Below are 17,980 nucleotides of genomic sequence, written 5' to 3' on the forward strand. Positions count from 1 at the left end.
TGTGACATCCTGCGAAAGATCCCTTGCAGTCGCTGTATGCTAAGTATGTTAGTTTCGAAAGCGTTGTTTTTTTTCGTTCCTTTCTTTCTTTATTCGTAAGAAGTAGAATCCTTCATGGTTACGTGTGGCTTCTTAAACGTCATCATCATCATCATCATCATCAGCCTGGTTACGCCCAGTGCAGGGCAAAGGCCTCTCCCATACTTCTCCAATGACCGGGGTTGTTGGAGAAGTGTTGGAGACGCCACATCTACTTGGCCAACGCCCTTAGTGAAGATGAATCATCATAATTTAACGTACAAGCGTTAAATTTATGATAGTTCATCTTCACTAAGGGCGTTGGCCAAGTAGATGTGGCGTCTGTTCTCTGGTTGCGAGATCACTTGCTCCATTCCCGCTCTTGGTAGCCGAATATACTTGGAGATTGTAAGTTTATACACAATTAGGAGGATGCGTAATAACTCCTCAGGATGATAATTATTCTTAAGGCCGCTGCACTGCTTAGCAGGCTGCACGCATTCGAAACATAAGCCTATAACCTTGAAATTTCCCTTCGAGCGCAAAAAAAGTGTTAGCGTCATTAAGAATAAGAAATTATTACGCTTTTGAATATTGAGCATCTGTCTCGATTATAAGGCTTATGCTTAAATTTTTCTCACCTTCAGAGCCTCCGGAGCCCCCAACTGACCTAAGGGCTACTGAAGTGAAAAGCCGCTCGTTCAAGCTCAGCTGGACGCCTTCCGTAGGAACCAACAACGCCGCTTCCACATACCACGTACAATGCACGCCCGAGACTGGTAAGACACACGGGGGGCGGAAAACAGCACTAGGAAAGCCTGGGGCACATACTGGTCGTTATTCACAAGGGATTATTGAGAATTGTGGAGGCGTGAATTTGAAATCGTTGCAACAAAATTGTTGTCCAATACGCACTACACTCTATCCTCAGACGAAAACGAAAGAAACAAAGAAACAATATTCGGGAGGGTCGAGTGCTAGTCGTAAAAAAATGCAGTTCCTAAGACTGGGCAGCTAAACCTCCTTCGGCTCTGAGTGACCCCTTAAGCCTGTCAAGCAAGCAATCAGCTTTCTCGAGGGGCATTAACGTGTCCACACCGCCGCGTGTTGTGGCGTGGAGCATGCGTCACGTGACATCGCCATCACAGGGCGCGCTTTCCATGCAATGTGAAACTGAGTATATTCCTTGTGATACCCACCAACTCCTCAGCGTCAAATCTCGAACTGACGCCTAATTCAATGTTCAAATAATTTCGCGCGTCATCTAATGTTATATACTTTTCTGTGGTCTTGAGCCTCCTAAGGTGTAAGAGGTAATGACAAGGAAAATAGCCATCTAACAGAACGAATGAACGGATATTCCTACATTAAACGCACGGAAAGCTTGGCTCTGACGAAAGCGCCGCTCGCCACCATGAATGATGCACACACTCAAAAATATTTCCCGTTGTCCACGCTCCGCCTACAGGTACAGCCGTCAACGCTTCGGTTGAAGGGACTGCGACCTTGGTGTCTGTGAGGCCTCTCAGACCTGCTTTCACGTACCGCTGCCATGTTCGCGCTCAGAACGACATCGGCATAGGCGACCCCAGCAAGGATTTGGAAGTGACCGCAGGTATCGAGGGTAAGCGTTTTCTTGTAATATGTAAGCGTGCGCTTTTATGTTACTGAATGACGTCCTAAAAAACGGTGCGCCCAATGTTTTCTTCGGGGCCCTCAAGATTTGTAGAATAGTGCATTTTATCACCAGTGAAATGTGCTCTGTACCAAAGTTACGAGAAACCTGACACTGTGATGCGTGGGCAGCGAGAGTGAGTAGGAGCAGCTAGGCAAAGAAAATGTGCTTAAACGAAAACATGCGAAGCTTGAGTACGGCATTGTACAGTCATTTAGAGACTTAATTTGGTTTATTGTATCATTATATCACATTTTACCATAATGTTCGTCTTTGCGCTACACTGAAGACGTCGGCATGACCGTTTTTCATGTTTACTTAGTTTAACAGCAGCATCCCATCCTGCGTCTTTCAACCAGAATTTTATGTCTACGATAAGGCAGAGGAAATAACATTTTGCTCTTTGGAACTTATCTTTCCTTTTCTAAATCTGTTGTTGCTGATCGCACTTATTGCATTGGTTTCTTATTTGTATTCACATATTTTTATTCTTAAGCCAACGTCTGAGCTGTTATTCACAGTTGCACGAGTGTGCCTGGAATAAACAATTTCTTTTGCATTTTCTGAAGTTCACAGCAATGAGGAGACATTCGTCAGGGTTATTCCGCGCTTGCTATAAAGAAAAAAATATATAAGAGTGGGCTACGTTTTAAATTTTGTCCCTGTTTTGTTTCGTTTCGTAACATAAATTAGCTGACGCAGTCTCCGTAGCCTACTAAAGTACATAATAATTTGAGTATTTGCCCTAACAAAAACAATTTCGTGCGTACGGGGTGCATTTTTTTTTTTTTGAGACCACACAGAATTTTTAAGAATCACCTATAGCATGTGGTGTAACAGGAGTCCTTCAACTGAATTACTCGAAGCGGCGGACAATAATTGCATGAGATATGGAAATGCATGAACCTATGATTAACAATCCACTAAATACATTTTTAATTTTGTCTACGAATTGTAGCCAGTACGTTTCTAAGGCATGTGCAGTTGGAGCGAATAATCAGGATGGCACTGGATTAAAGATATGTGCCGTCCCCCATGTGATAAAAACGCACTGTTGTTCCACTCACTTTTTGTTTTCAGAATAGGTCGTTTACGCATTCAAGCACCAAAGTACCAGACGCCGACGTATTTCATTGCCGACTTCAGGAACTACTGTCTGAAAACTGGTGTCACCCTGAAAATTAGTTCCAGTTGGATGCGCCTTGCCAACTCACTGCTGCAATTCGTAAATTGCAATATGTGACGTCCAGTATTTAATTAAAAGGTTGATTGGTGAAATTTTTGTAATTCGTTGATTATGCATTTGGATTTAATGTGTCGGCAACGTACAGCTTTTTGAGCAATCCAGCTCGATGATTGCAATTATGCTTGCAGCTCCTGGCGATTAAAAAAAAAATCGGTATGATCTAAAAAACAAGTATCCAGTATTTACTTGTAAACAATAAATACGTAGGCGGAAATGTGAGAAGGAAAGGCTACGAGCATATATGGCGAAATGATGCTCGCAGAGGGCTCTGCCCATTCCACAGTGTTCCTCTTCTGTCTTCCGAGCAGTGCCAGGAGGTCCTCCTCTGGAGGTGAAAGCCATCGCCGTTGACTCCCAGTCTATCCGGGTCACATGGAAGGTGAGTCTCAACGATGCGACAGATAAGCTGCCACCAAAGCACACGCAGCATCCGAAACGAGAGAGGCAGTGTGTAAGAATCTAGAATGTTCAAGATGACCCAGTTATATTGCATAATGACGATAACTACTGTGAGAGTAGTATATATGAAAAAAGCTTGCTTTCCTGCGGCAAACAGCGGCTGTAATTTCAGCCTGACTGCTACCAGAAATGCTTTTTTTATGTACCGCTGTTGCATGTCTGAGAACATAAAGAAAAGTTTCCAGCTCCCAGGAGGAGGAGGGAGTGAGAGAGGCAAAGTGAAGAAATGCCTCATCCTGCACCACTAGTGTATCGCAGGTGGAAAAGGAAAGCCAAATAAAAAAAAATGGCATAGGGCCAAAAATATAATTTGGTTAAAAAATAAAGGAATAAATATTTAGCTGTGAAAGAAGCTAGAAGAGAAGAGAAAGGGACCAGCTCCCAGGAGTAATGTTTGTGCAACGCATGTTTTTATAGCTACAGTGATATCTGAATCAAATAGATTAGCATATTTCATCAGTTAGATCTTTCCGCAGCTGCACAGTCTACTAAAGCGATGCGTAAGAACGTAAAATAACAAATTTTCTAGTGTGTTGGCAAAGTATATCGTACAAAATGTGGCGTTGTTTTTACTGGACTTTTCCAGTAGCATCGGTTGGCTACTATTTCCCTTAATATGGGCAGGCGTCCGTAATTTCATTCCAGAGCACTGCAATAACGCGCCGTCGTATTTATTGTAATTTCCCATAAAAAATGCGGACGTCTGTAATTCTATTGCATGGCAACACAATAACCTGCAGTCATATTTAACACATTTTTAGCAGTTTCTCTCTGAATTCACAAAGTGTGATTTCTATAAAAGCGAACCTGTTACGTTAATTATTAATAATTCAGATAGTATCCCGTTTAATGAAGGTGTCCTTCGTAGCTCTAGCTTAAAGGTCTCTTCCTTTACCATGAACAAGTTACATCTTACTTTACTAGTTATAGATTGCGTCTAAAGCAAGGCAAATAAAAAAAATGCTTTGAAAGAGCTGGCGGGCAACAAAACCAAAGCAACAGCTGATGCCAACACGACAGTAGGGTATCCCTTATCTGAAGTAATAATTATAAGTCCCTGTACCTCAACGAAGAAGGCTGGAAGCAGTCAAGGCCAATAAAGGAGAAAAATTGGTATAAAATATAACAAACAAGTGCAATTGTCCGGTGGCAGGCTGCAATGCATCATAAATAGCAACATCTCCGACTGGAAAGCTATGTTTTCGTACGAATTTTAAAAGATGTGTAATGTGTCTAGCAATAAACCAGAAACATGTAGGGCGAAATCGTCTTAGGTGATTACACTTGCTGGACAGTAATTTTATTTTCGGATCCTACAATATATAAAAGACGAATGGCCTTTGGCAAGCTTCCTGTATGTGTGCCCTACGTATTTACTGCAAAGACAGCATGAACAAGCAGCTTATTCTGAAATACCGTCGAGTGACGTTTGCGTCCGTAGGAAAGACTGCTAACGTAAAGTGACATGTTAAATAAGTGAGAAGGTAGAAAGTAAATGACTTATTGCACACGACATGTTTGGCTATGGTGTTCAAGTAAAAAAAACACATTTGAGGCTACATTTTCAATATTGGTGCAATTCACGCTGGACAATGGCAGGATGCTTGAGCGGTTGGCCACGAAACGTACGCAGGAAGTGACTTCTGGGGCGCCAAATTGTTCCGCGGTGCGCTCTCGCTACGCCACAATTTACCGCAATTTTGACACTTGAAGAAAGATGCTTGAGGTAAAAAAACAGAAGCAATATTTCATTCTAAAGTGGCCCAGTCGGCCTCTGCGATCCAATGCTCAAGGCATAGCACATTTTTATGACCCGGTGATTTGGCGTTGAGTTTATGCCACGACTTGGTTTCGTACAAAATAGTGCTCTGGGACGAGGTAAATCAAATGATAAGGAAATAAGAAACTTAAAAGTCCAAGTGATTAAGTTTATGAAAAAAAGCTGCCATGTGCTAAAATTTCAGCTCTCGCATGGCAAGCCCGATAAAAGGCTACCAAAGGCACCACGCTTCATCTGTAAAACATAGATATCTGGTGCTGTGAAGGGTGCATTGATTTTTTTCTTGATAAACATTGGTACGTTGAACTCGGGGTTAAGCTACAGTGAGGGTCCTAGTTTAATTCGAACTGATAGTGAAGTTGGGATTTCTGACAAGACAAAAAATTTACAAGTTCCATTCAGGTGCAAAAATTTTCAGTAACATAAGCGATTTATCCTTATTCCCATCAGCTAGACCATACACGTTGTAGTTTAAACAACTGCATTCGTAAACTTCCTGTCAGCGAATGCGAACAATGTAACCACATGAGTGCTGCATAAGTAACTTTGCTGGAGCAGAAAACAAAAGTGCAAGGTATTGACAGGTGTTATAATAGCTCTTCTTGCCAAAATTTGAAACAAAGAACGTTATCTCAAAAATGCCTGCCTGAAACTGGTAGGTTCCCATGATGTTCGCCGCCGAGATATGAAAGAAAAATAAAACAAAGCATGGATGCATGCTCTGAGCGGCGCACATCGGTGCATAAAGCGAAGAAACCAGAACGAGCTCACGTGCTGGCCAGTTTACCACAACATTTCTTTGATGAAAGCGCAAACGAAAGACGTAGCAGAAACAGTTGCGCTACTATATGTGACGAATCAATACCGGAACACGGCAGTCAGATAACAGCCTCCCTCACCGGAAACAATGCGCTCGAGGCACGCAGCACCAACGCGCAGTTCGACGAGCGCATGCGCTGTACTGCAAATGCAAAGTATTTCTTTTAACATCCCTTCAGCTAAGCGCAACTCTCCGAACAATATCAAAGCTCACTCACCAAACTGTATCAGCTCAGGAGAAGTTCTCTATTTTGTCGGCAAATGCAATCGAAGTACCGCGGGAAAGGTGTCGATGCTAGTTACTAAAGTTGGTGACAAGCAACTCAGAACCGCCATCGCTAAGCTAGAGCACACTCCGAGCCACCCAAACACCTTAAGTCAGTAGATGGGATAAGTTAATTTCTGCTATTCCACCGCACACAACTTCGACGAGGACACTGGCTCGTGGAGGACGCGTAACGCTCTCGGTTGAAACACAAAGTGCGCCGTCACGCCGGTTGTCGTCGTACCCGTCGATTGTTCGGTCGGCTGAGAAGGTGACTACACCTCCTCGTAGCTCAATAACAGCGCCGTATCATTGCAGAAAGTCAACCCCGACAATGACGCCACGGGAGCATTCTGGCCACGAATGTCGATCCTCCAATCCGAACTCTGGTCGTGCAGGTTTCCAGCAGAGTAACGACGTGACCACCAGCCGTCCGTACCTGCGAGCCATGACAAGGAGTAATTACTTTCTTCAGACATATCACCATCTTCCCGCTTAAAAATAGAAAAGACCGCACCGGTATCCACTAAAGCACTAACCGCGTAACCGTCAATCACAACTGGTATGTCGAGCGAAAGCCGGCCATTCCGTTCAGCTGCAGTCGACGCCGGATCGGTGCCCGTCCTTGTTCGCGTTGATTGGAGGTCTTCAGTGCGTCGACGGCCAGTGGCGTCATCCACAAAGGTCGCTGCATTTAGTTTTCCCGGCGGAGACTTGGCGATCGTGCGCTCGAATATCGCTGGGGCGGGGGTTAAAATTGCCTTGGCGACGGTGAGCGTGACTGTCGTCCGGTAAGCGGTGACGTGCGTCGTTGAGCCAGATAATGTTCAATATCCTGGGGTCGTTGGCCAGGTAGAGGTGGCGGCGAGTAGGCGGAAAAGCCCCGCTACCCGAGACGCCGGTATGGCACTGTCGGTACAAATGATCTCCCTCACCGCATCGGAAGCACAGGGGACGGCTGTCCAGTGTGCGCCAAACATCCGACTTCCGAGGGGTCATGCGTCAATCACCGGCGTAATGCACTGGCTGCTCCGACTGAAGAACTACACGAGGAGCGGCAGGTGAAAACGTTGGAGGCGTGCGTCGTTCTGCGATTTATTGTACTGATGGGCTGGTGGAAGTGCAACCGAATGAGCAGCGTGAAGAAACAGCGGGGATGATGGAGCAGGAAGTCTCGGAGCTTCTGCGTAGTTCAGTCGGTGCGGGCGCAGTGTTCGGAAGTGGAAAGCTGGACCGAAGCGCTTGGTCTACTTCATCTTTTACAACATTACAATGGAGTTCAGCGTAGCTTGTGACGCGCTGCAAATCTGCATTTATTCCCGCACAAAGGTGCGGATGAGTTCGCGGAGGCTGTCATTGTTGCGGTCATTCGCTATGAAAATATCGCAAGTGGATCATGCGTTCACTTGCCGATCGTAGAAGTTCGATGGCTGCTGAAGCATCTTCTCCATACTTACAGCCTCAGACGAAAATTCGACGACAGTCTTCAGAGGGCTCCGCACAAGACCAGTGAAGAGCTGCTCCTTCATTCCTAGCATCAGGTGGCGTAACTTCTTGTCCGTGGTCGTTCAGGGTCTGCTCGTCTGATGAGGCGCGTCATGTCTTCGATGAACGCTGTGACGCTTTCAATGGGAAGCTGGACGTGGGCCTAGATCGCTCGTTCTGCTTGTTCGCGGCGATCAGTACTGGTGCAGGTGTCTAGTAGCTGACAGCGGAACTCAGGCTGTGATATCGGTTGCTCCTCGTGGTTTTGGAACCATGTAAGCGCGCCGTCCTGCAGCCCAAAATAGACATTTCTAAGTTTAGAGGCGTCGTCCCATTTATTGTACTCAACCACACCTTCAAAGTCTGCCATTCGATCTTCGACATCGTCGAACACGTCGCCATGGAACGACTTTGGAACCCGTGGGTTCTGAAGTGTGTACCGGGTCGTGATCTCACTATTCACACCAGTTTAGGTGGCTGGAATCGTTGTGTTGTCTTCTGGAGGCAGTGCCCTGATCCTGCGGGTGGCCCGATGGACGGAAGCCTCTATTGGCACTGGGCTGGTGGTTCCGCTCCTAGGAGAGGTCTGCGGCACCAGTTCGTCCCGTGTCTCCAAGGAGGACTGGTGACGTTTAGTGGGGACAGCTGGCTTCTGAAAACAACGGCGGCTGGGCTAGGCTCTCGAGTGAGTGAGTGAGTGAGTGAGTGAGTGAGTGAGTGAGTGAGTGAGTGAGTGAGTGAGTGAGTGAGTGAGTGAGTGAGTGAGTGAGTGAGTGAGTGAGTGAGTGAGTGAAAAATTTTGAGTCTTTCAAGAGTTTCGCGGTTACGAGGTCTCCGTCGTCTTCATCTTCTTGGCGCTGGCGACTTGAGACTTCTCTTCAGCAAGGGTGGGCCCCTATTCCAAGGCTCCACTGAGTCGCGCTGCATCGCTAGCGTGCCGCACTAGGGCCCTTTGCGCCGTGAGCTCGCTGCTGGTGAGCCGACTCTCCCATTGCTCCGCACTCGGGTGTTCGTGTTTGTTGAATGCTTTGTTGCGTTCGCACTCCCAGGTGATGTGGTAGAGTGTAGGTTTGGCACCGCACCCAGGGCAGGTGGCCCTGTATTGTGTCGGAAACATCTTATTGAGCACGTGTAAGTTGGGGAAGGAGTTTGTCTGTAGTCTGCGCCAGCTGGTCGCTTCCTCCTTTGAGAGGTCTTTGTGTGGTGGCGGATATCTAATTGTAGTTCCTCTATCTAAATTCACGGTCTCTGCGTATCCCCCCTCGCAAGCCTGTAGGTGGGTCTCCGGGGCATTCGACCACCCAGCTCGGAACGCTTCGCCTCGAGCTAGGCTGTCTGTCCTTTCGTTCCCCACTGTGCCTACGTGACCCGGGATCCAGATTAGTTTGTGCCTGGGCTTTTCCTTCTCGGCGGAGGTGGCTCCGCTGAGTATTCTGAGGGCAGTTTTGCTGATTCTGCCTCTCGTGTAGTTCCTGCACACCTCTTTTGAGTCCGCCAGTATGTTGAGAGATCGGCATGTTCTATAACCTTCCGCTGCTTCCAGCGCTACGGCAATGTCCTCGGCCTCCGCTGTGCCAACGACCTTTGCCGTGGCATACGTGATCAGGTTTCCTACGCTGTCAACCACTACCATCGCGGCCACGCGTTCTCGTCCGTGTGGATATACGGCGGTGTCCGTGTATACTGTAATGTCTAGCTGGGCTAGCGTTTTTTCAACATATTGGGCCCTAGCTTTTCGCCTGTTTTCGTGTAAGTTGGGATCCATATTTTTGGCACTGGTCCCACATTAATGGTTTTCCTGAGGTGGTCCGGTACGTCCGCGTATCTGTCTGTCAGTCCACTCGTATCCCGACCCAACCTCCTCAGGAGCGCTCGTCCCGTAGGGGTGCCTCTGAGTCTCGCGGTTCGCGTACCCAGCAGAGCCTCGGCGAGCTCGCTGAAGGTGTTGCTGATGCCCAGCTGGAGCAACTTCTCGTTCGACGTGTTTCTCGGTAGACGCAGAGCCGTCTTGTACGCCTTCCTGGGGATGGTGTCTGCTTGCTCTCTTTCTGCCTTGGTCGTCACGTGGTACGGCAGGGAGTACGTGACTCGGTTGACAATTAGGCTGTTGAGTAGCTTGAGAGTGTCTTCTTCTTTCATTCCGTATCTCTTTTGGGATACCCTATTGATCATGCGGCCCACCTGTTCCGCCGTCATGCTCAGCGGGCTAATGGTGTGGCTGCACTTCCGGCTGCCTTGTAGCCACATTCCCAGGATCCTAATCATGTTCTTCTCCGGGATGTTGTGTCCCTCGAGGGTCACCTCCAGTGTCGCTTGCGTTGGGTGCTTGCCGACCCTGAGGAGCTCCGACTTCTCCGCGGAGCATCGCAGTCCCCTTTCTCTGGTGTAGTTTTCCACGCAGGTCGTCGCTTCCTGCAGTTTTTCTTGCTTCTCTCCGAGAGATCCTTGGGTGACCCAGATTATGACGTCGTCGGCGTATATCGCGTGCTGGATGCCTCGGATCTCCTTATGTTTTCTTCCAAGGCCAATCATTGCCACGTTGAAGAGGACGGGCCATATGACGGATCCTTGGGGTGTGCCCTTGCACGGCGTGGGGAAGACGTTGCTTCTTAGCGCGCCCAGCCCCACCGTCGCCGTTCTGTTGCTCAGGAAGTCCCTGACGTAATCGTGCACTCTCTTCCCGCAGTTGGTGTTGTTGATGCCCTCCATGATGGCCGCGTGGCTCACGTTGTCGAAGGCCCCCTTTATGTCGAGGGCCATGACGACATTTTCGCCCGTTTTCGGCATCGTCTTGAGCACTTCCTCCTTGAGTTGGAGCAGCACGCCTTACGTTGAGAGGTTGGCTCTGAAACCGTACATGCTGTCCAGGTACCATCGCTCGTTTTCCAAGTGCGACTGGATTTTCTTCGTGATCACTTTCTCGTACAGCTTGCCCAGGCACGACGTTAGGGATATCGGCCTGAGATTTTCTATTTGGAGTTTCTTCCCTGGCTTCTGAATCATTACGACGACGGCGTGTTTCCACTCCGCCGGAACTCTTCCTTCTTGCCAGAGCTTGTTGAGGTAGGCCATCAGTTGTTCGATGGCCTCGTCACCGACATTTCTGATTAGCGAGTTCCGGATTTTGTCCGCCTCCGCCGCCGTGTTCTTGGTGGCCTATCTGATCGCCTCGACGACCTCTTCTCTCATGATGGGTCGGTCCGTGGTAGCGTTTTCTTCGCCGCGGTATTCTTTCTTTTAGCTCTCGACCTGCTCTTTGCCGTAGCATTTGACCCGGACGTCCTCAAGGAGTTGTTCGTCCGTGCCTTCGTACTGGTGGACTAGCCTCTGTATCGACTTGCTGCCTTCGGATTTGTTTTTGCTCGGGTCCATGAGGGCCTTGAGGATCTGCCACGTACTGGCCGTACTGAGGTTCTCGAGCGGGCAGCGGTATCGTGCGCACTTCTTCCTTCTTGGCATTCCTGCCTCTTCCAGTCCTCTGTCCCCACTACAGCAGGTGGCAGTATGTATAGGGGTGTGCATGTGCGTGTGTGTGTGTGCACGTGAATGCGTGCTTGTGCGTGTGTCTGAAGAAACTTAGAGACAAATAGACAAAGGGAATAGACAAAAGGAAATGAACGCCTTATCACCTTTTCTCTATAGACAATCTATATGCCGAGAGTAGACAAAAATAATCAACACCTTATCAACACTCGTCTATAGACAGTCTATACACAACAAGGATAAATGGAGACTCTATCGAATTTTGTCTACAGGTAGTTTAGATGGCGGAAGTAGACGAGTGCCATATCGACTTTTTTCTGTAGAGTGACTATAGAATGGTAGTATGGTATGGTATGGTAAAACTTTATTCTGGTCCTTCGGAACGCGCGTCAGCACGTAGTGGGCTGCTCCCACGTCGGTATAGAATGGCCGAGTTCTCCTGCATCGCGGGCCCGATGGAAAGCCCATTGCTCTGCTTCAAGATCGGGGCTGCTTCGAGCAGCCTCCTATTTAGACGGCATGATGCCGTCGCCGCCGCATAACGCAGGGCACCTCCAGAGCATGTGTTCTAATTTAGCCACATCTGGGCATAGTTCCCAAATATCGGTGGACTGTATCTCTGGATAGATTCTGTGTAACAGTGCAGGAAATTGGAGTGGATGAAAAGAAATAGAAGCCTTATCAACCTTTGTCCATAGACAATCTATAAACAATCTATATAACGACAATCTATATAACGTGCGAGTGGCTGAGGAGTTCTATAGAGATTTATACAGTACTAGTGGCACCCACGACGATAATGTAAGAGAGAATAGTCTAGAGGAATGTGAAATCTCACAAGTAAAGACGGAAGAAGTACAGAAAGCCTTGGGAGCTACGCAAAGCGGGAAAGCAGCTGGGGAGGATCAGCTAACAGCAGATTTGTTGAAGGATGGTGGGCAGATTCTTCTAGAAAAACTGGCCGCCCTGTATACGCAATGCCTCATGACCTCGAGCGTACCGGCATCTTGGAAGAACGCTAACATAATCCTAATCCATAAGAAAGGACAAGACAAGGACTTGAAAAATTATAGACCGATCAGCTTACTGTACGTTGCCTATAAAATATTTCCTAAGGTAATCGCAAATAGAATCAGGAACACCCTTAGACTTCTGCTAAGCAAAGGACCAGGCAGGATTCTGTAAAGGCTACTCAACAATAGACCATATTCACACTATCAATCAGATGATAGAATATTTTCCGGAATTTAACCAACCCTTATAAATAGCTTTTATTAATAACGAGAAAGCGCTTGATTCTGTCAAAACCTCAGCAGTCATGGAGGCATTACGGGGTGAGGGTGTAGACGAGCCGTATGTAAAAATACTGAAAGATATGTATAGCGGCTCCACAGCCACCGTAGTCCTCCATAAAGAAAGCAGCAAAATACCAATAAATAAATGCGTCACACAGGGAGATACAATCTTTCCAATGCTATTCACAGCGCGTTTACAGGAGGTACTGGATTGCAAGGGATGGGAAGCGTAGCAAGGGGGAGGCAGAAGGTTAGGTGGGCGGATGAGAAGTTTGCAGGGACGACATGGCCACAATTAGTACACGACCGTGGTAGTTGGAGAAGTATGGGAGAGGCCTTTCCCCTGCAGTGGGCGTAACCAGGCTGATGATGATGATGATGAATCTATAAACGTGGAGTAGACAAAATAAATAACACGTTATCGCCTTTCGTCGATAGACAGCCTACAGACGAGGAATGAAGAATAATGAATAGAAATGATATTGATTTTCGTTTATAGGTAATCTATAGAACGGAGGTCGACAAACGTCTGATCGACTTCCTTCTATAGACAATTTATAATCTGGAATAGATAAAAAATTGGCAGTGGCTTAGCTTGGCTATGCCAGGATACACGTAGCGAAAGCTAAGGCATACTAGCATGGTTAGCCTTGGTTAATCTTTATTGCAAGTCCAGGTTAGTCTGGTTGTCTAGCTATGTTGCGGCAGTAAGCCAGTCGTTTGGCGCGCTGTTCGTCTGTTTCCTAGGCGATTCGTTTCCTCTTCATCGCGTTCCGATGTCAATTCCAGGGCTCTTCCTGCTTATCAGAATTGTCGCCATTCATACTGCCATCTGAACTGTGGTTGCGGTGCACGCGATCTCTCCTTTTCAGGCATCCGACATGTTATCAGACATGCGACGCAGCTGGCAAAGCGAGCGGAGGCGACCGAATTGACGAGGAACGCGAGTGACGTCATACCAAACTGCGGCGGTGGAACATCTGTGGCTCGGTGCTACTAGTGGCGCATGCGCAGTAGTGACTAGTGAGCGAAAGAGAAGTATTCGTAGCGAGGCGCGCATTGTGACGTCATGTGCCTCCTCAGAGCACCGCCACGGCGAAATCACAAGTTCACAGCCAGCAATGATTTCACTTTAGAAAGGATAGAAACCCTACCGACTCTCGTCTATGGACCGTATATAGACAAAGAACAAGCAAAACAACCCTTACTGGAAATTACATCCGACTTTGTTAAATAACGTGTACTAAGCGTTCACCGTGTTTCAATATTTCGTTGAAGCACTTCTGAAACAAGAAAAAGCGTATATTTCCTGGGTGCAGGTCAACAGACGTGACTGATAGATGTGCTTATCATGCTGTGACGTTGGAATACAAAAATGCTCTTTTCACCGGGAAACGCATCATTTTTCAAGACACCCTGGCTCGGTTGCTGATTACTAACCAACGCAATTTATGGACCATCCTCAATGTGAAGCGAAAATAAAACATCGGAAATGTAATGTAACGGAAATGTAACCGCTCTCCTCTGGTTCCACCGAACCGATCATGCCCATTATTAAATAACACGTTTTCTTCATTTTCTTCATGTGGACGCAGCCATGTACAACAGACAAAGGGCAAGCAAGAATGCAGTAGGAACGATGGTCGAATCAGCGCTACGTGAGAGAACCAGCGTTTCGCTACAAGACTGCACGGTAGTCGAGGCTGAGGAAGTGACCGTTCCTCTAGTGGCGGTGGAAGGCTATCGGATCAGACAGTCGCTAACAAAACTCACGGACTCGCAAGCAGCCTGCCCCAAATGCTTGCATGACAGAATCAGTAACCGAGCACTCCGCATACTCTGCTCAGTAGACTGTGAAGCACAACAACAAACAGACACAGGACCACATGAAGCGACCACACACAAGATAGTACGGGTACTAGGACACGCGGGAGTGGCAGGGAAGCAAGAGGTGGACAGGATTGCTCGAGAGTACACTATTTACCGAACGTTCAACGTCGACAGCCTCGAGGAACCCACGCCTGTACCCCGAGAGCACTCGGCCATTTTAGACAATTGCAGAGGCAGCAGGAAGCGGTAGGAGGAAGGAATAAAGCTGTCGCATTGAGACAGCTACAAGCAGGGTCGTACACTAACCTTAACGTGCTAAGCAAATGCACCCCACACTATATAAGGACAAATGTCCATGGTGCAATGAGAAACCAACATTATACCACATAACATGGGCATGTCTACAAACTGACGTAGTTCCAATCATACCACTCCCAAGGGATCACTGGGAGGAACTGCTGCCCAGCGACCGCTACGAAGACCAGCTAGGTCTAGTGCGGCGTGCCCGGCGGGCATCCGACTATTGCGATAGAGGACGGACAAAGCAGCGTGTGAAGTCCTCCGGAGAAGACACAGGGAGGAAGACTCCCCTGAAGAATCAGCCCAAGCCGCATAAAAACTCAACTACTACAACTCAATAAAGTTTTCACTCACTCACTCTTTCACTCAACAACAACTGCGGTTACCCTTACCGACGCACGTTCCCTAGACTTCCCATTGATGGATGATATCATCATTGACTGGTAAGGAATCTCCAAGCTAATAATCCTAAAATGTCATCCTTTTCGGGTGTTGACGATATTAACAAGAATTTGTTGAGAAGTACCAATACTTACTCTTCTCTTACGCTGGCAGAGATTTTTACTCAATATTTGCATACTGGCACGTTCCCCGATAACTGGAAGGTGGGCAAGGTGGTTCCAGTGCACAAGTCTGCGGATGTTCAGAGACCCTTAAACTACGAAGCAATATCATTAGCATCAATTCCATGCAAATTGCTTGAACATATCATGCAATCTGCCCTCGTCAGTCACCTTGAATCCAATTCCTTCTTTACAGACAATCAGCGTGATTTTTCTAAGAAATCATTCTTGTGAAACGGAATTCATCACTTTTGCTAAGGCCGTTTTTGCAGCTTTGGATCATTCCTCCTTCGTTGATGGTGTATTCATTGATTTCGCTAAAGCATTTGATATCGTGTCTCATCCTCTACTGCTTTTTAAATGTAGTAAACTAAACATAAATGATAATAAAATGCATTGATTGTTTTTTGCGTGATCGCACTTAGTACGTGACAGCTAATGACCATCACTTTAATCTTTCATCAGTAAGATCGGGTTTCCCTCGAGGATCTGTCCTAGGACCTCTGCTCTTCTGATCTATATTAATGATCTTCCTGATCTCGCAACATCATCATTCAGACTGTCCGCTGACGAGTGTGTTATACGCAGACAAATTTCTAACCTATATCTCATACTGATGTTCTTGAGAATGTCATTAATAACATTTCTGCCTAGCGGGACATTTGGCTTATGAAACTTAATACATTTAAATGCAAGGCAATGAAATTAGCACGAGTTCCTTCCAAAGCTAACCCGCATCCGTATGTGCCTAATGACTCTCCTTTATCCTTTCTCTCTGTGTGTAAATATCTTGATGCACACATCACCAGTGACCTTTCATGGAAAATGCATATCGAATAGATATATAACAGTGCTAATCGCATGCTTTGTTTCCTTCGCCGTAATTTTTCATTTGCTTCAATTACTTTAAAATTCATTTTGTATAAAACCGTCGTTCGAACTAAGATGGAATATGCGTCTTCCGTATGGGACCCTAATAAAAAGTAATTGACTCTAGAATCTGTTCAAAATCGTTCAGCTCCGTCTTATTTCGGCTAAATACTCGCGTGCATCTACTGCCACACTCATGAAAAGAACCCTAGACCTTCCATATCTCTCCATGCGGCATCACTTCTCTCGGCTCTCCACTTTCCGCAAAAGATATTACGCGAACTAATCAGTCAAACGAAGTCTCTTCAGTGCTGAAAATTACGTGTCCTCCCGCATTGATAATCAATTTTATTCTTTCCTCCCTAAGACCAGCTCAGACTAGAACCATCTGCCCGCCTGAATCGTCTTCATTCCTGAACGTGAAGCTTTTAAAAGTGGGCTTCTTTATCACATATGTTAAAGTATCTTTTTTTATTGATTTTTATAAATATTTACTACTCCTACCAGTAACGCCTCAACCATCCTGATAGTAACAAAAAAATATTAAATAAATAGAGACTGTATCAAGTTTTGTCTATAGCTAGTGTGTAGAGTGGAAGCAGACAAAAAAGGAACAGACACCATAGCGACATTTTCTACTGGCCGGCTATAGAATGCGAGTAGGCAAAAATAAATCTCATCACCTTTTGTCAACAGACAGTCTGTAGACTTTGTATCAACAATAGATCAAATCTATAGAAGGGCAAGGTCGTCTACAAGAAGTCTTAGACATTCTATAGACAGTATAAACGAACGGTTGTAAGGGATGTACAGTGCAAGAAGTTATTTCATTTGATAGATAGATTTACGCATCTAAAAAGTACGAGTTTACATCACCCAAGAACAAGTTGAAAGTGGTATTCTTAGGTTCTATGCACCAGGACTTGCATCTCATTACAATATACGCCGCAGTAAGGATCGATTTTGACCACCTGGGTTTCAATGCATGGTACATAACTGCATTTCGCCTCAATCTAAATGCAGCCGCTGTGGCCGGGTTGTGAACCCGCGACCTCGCTCACAGCAGCGCAACGCCAAAGCCACTAAGGCAACACGACAAGTACCAGGAAGTAACGAGTGAGCCATGACACTATTTAACAATGGCCGCCTGAAGCGCTTTGAGTGTATTAGGGGCAATGTTGTTCACAACATGCGGCTGGCAAGTTGTTCCGTCTTTTTGCCTTGACGAAAACTGATGTCAGATACGACAAAGTTTGGGCACGTAGAGGATGGTCAGCTTTATTGTGACTTTTACGAAGCGATAGTCGATGAGCGGCGGTAATATGATGGCGCGGCTAATCGACGAGAGATCAAATTTGTACAATTTCCGAAATTATTCTGCGGCAATCAACACTGGAAGCGTTGACTCTCGCCTTTTGTGCTGTGACACTTGTTAGATAAGAATAATCGGAATAAGTAAAGCGCACAGCGTGATTTTCGATTGATTCAAAAATTTGTTAACGCCTAATCTCGTGGGGATCCCAAATCACGCACGGCAGGACGAGCGTTTGGTAAGCAAGTAATCTTAAAGAGGATGGGGTGTGACGCAAATTAGGACGCAAATTAACCCCAAGCGTGTGCTGCAGATGCCCCATTTTGTAGGTAACGCAGGTTGCATTGAACTTGATCGAAGTCACGATTGTTATTGATTATCTGCTTAATAACGGAGCAGTCGACACGCAGATCGTGGAAATTGCTCACCACTCGGCTTTTCAGGGCCCATTTCTCATGGTTACACAGGGCGTTCGCGGCTGGCACGCCGCCATGTACGCTTCACATACAGCGTCGGGCCAGCTTGCTTGGGACGCCTGCTTGGGACGTTAAGCTTGCCACACTAGCGACAGCACCTCCAC

The 17,980-nt window shown here is 46.7% G+C and overlaps 1 protein-coding gene across 2 annotated transcripts in view; it reads left to right on the forward strand.

Annotated features, from left to right (window-relative positions):
- The window catches only part of LOC135917152 (cell adhesion molecule Dscam1-like), a 1,023,231-nt gene that overhangs the window by 435,433 nt on the left and 569,818 nt on the right, over positions 1–17,980 (forward strand). For both annotated transcript variants that reach the window (XM_070536836.1, XM_070536837.1), the window contains exons 20-22: positions 666–797; positions 1,487–1,642; positions 3,248–3,318. In XM_070536836.1, coding sequence (XP_070392937.1) covers positions 666–797; positions 1,487–1,642; positions 3,248–3,318 — 359 coding nt within the window. The remainder of the gene's footprint in view (positions 1–665; positions 798–1,486; positions 1,643–3,247; positions 3,319–17,980) is intronic.

The sequence above is a fragment of the Dermacentor albipictus genome, chromosome 4 (assembly GCF_038994185.2).
Source record: "Dermacentor albipictus isolate Rhodes 1998 colony chromosome 4, USDA_Dalb.pri_finalv2, whole genome shotgun sequence".
Lineage (NCBI taxonomy): Eukaryota > Metazoa > Arthropoda > Arachnida > Ixodida > Ixodidae > Dermacentor > Dermacentor albipictus.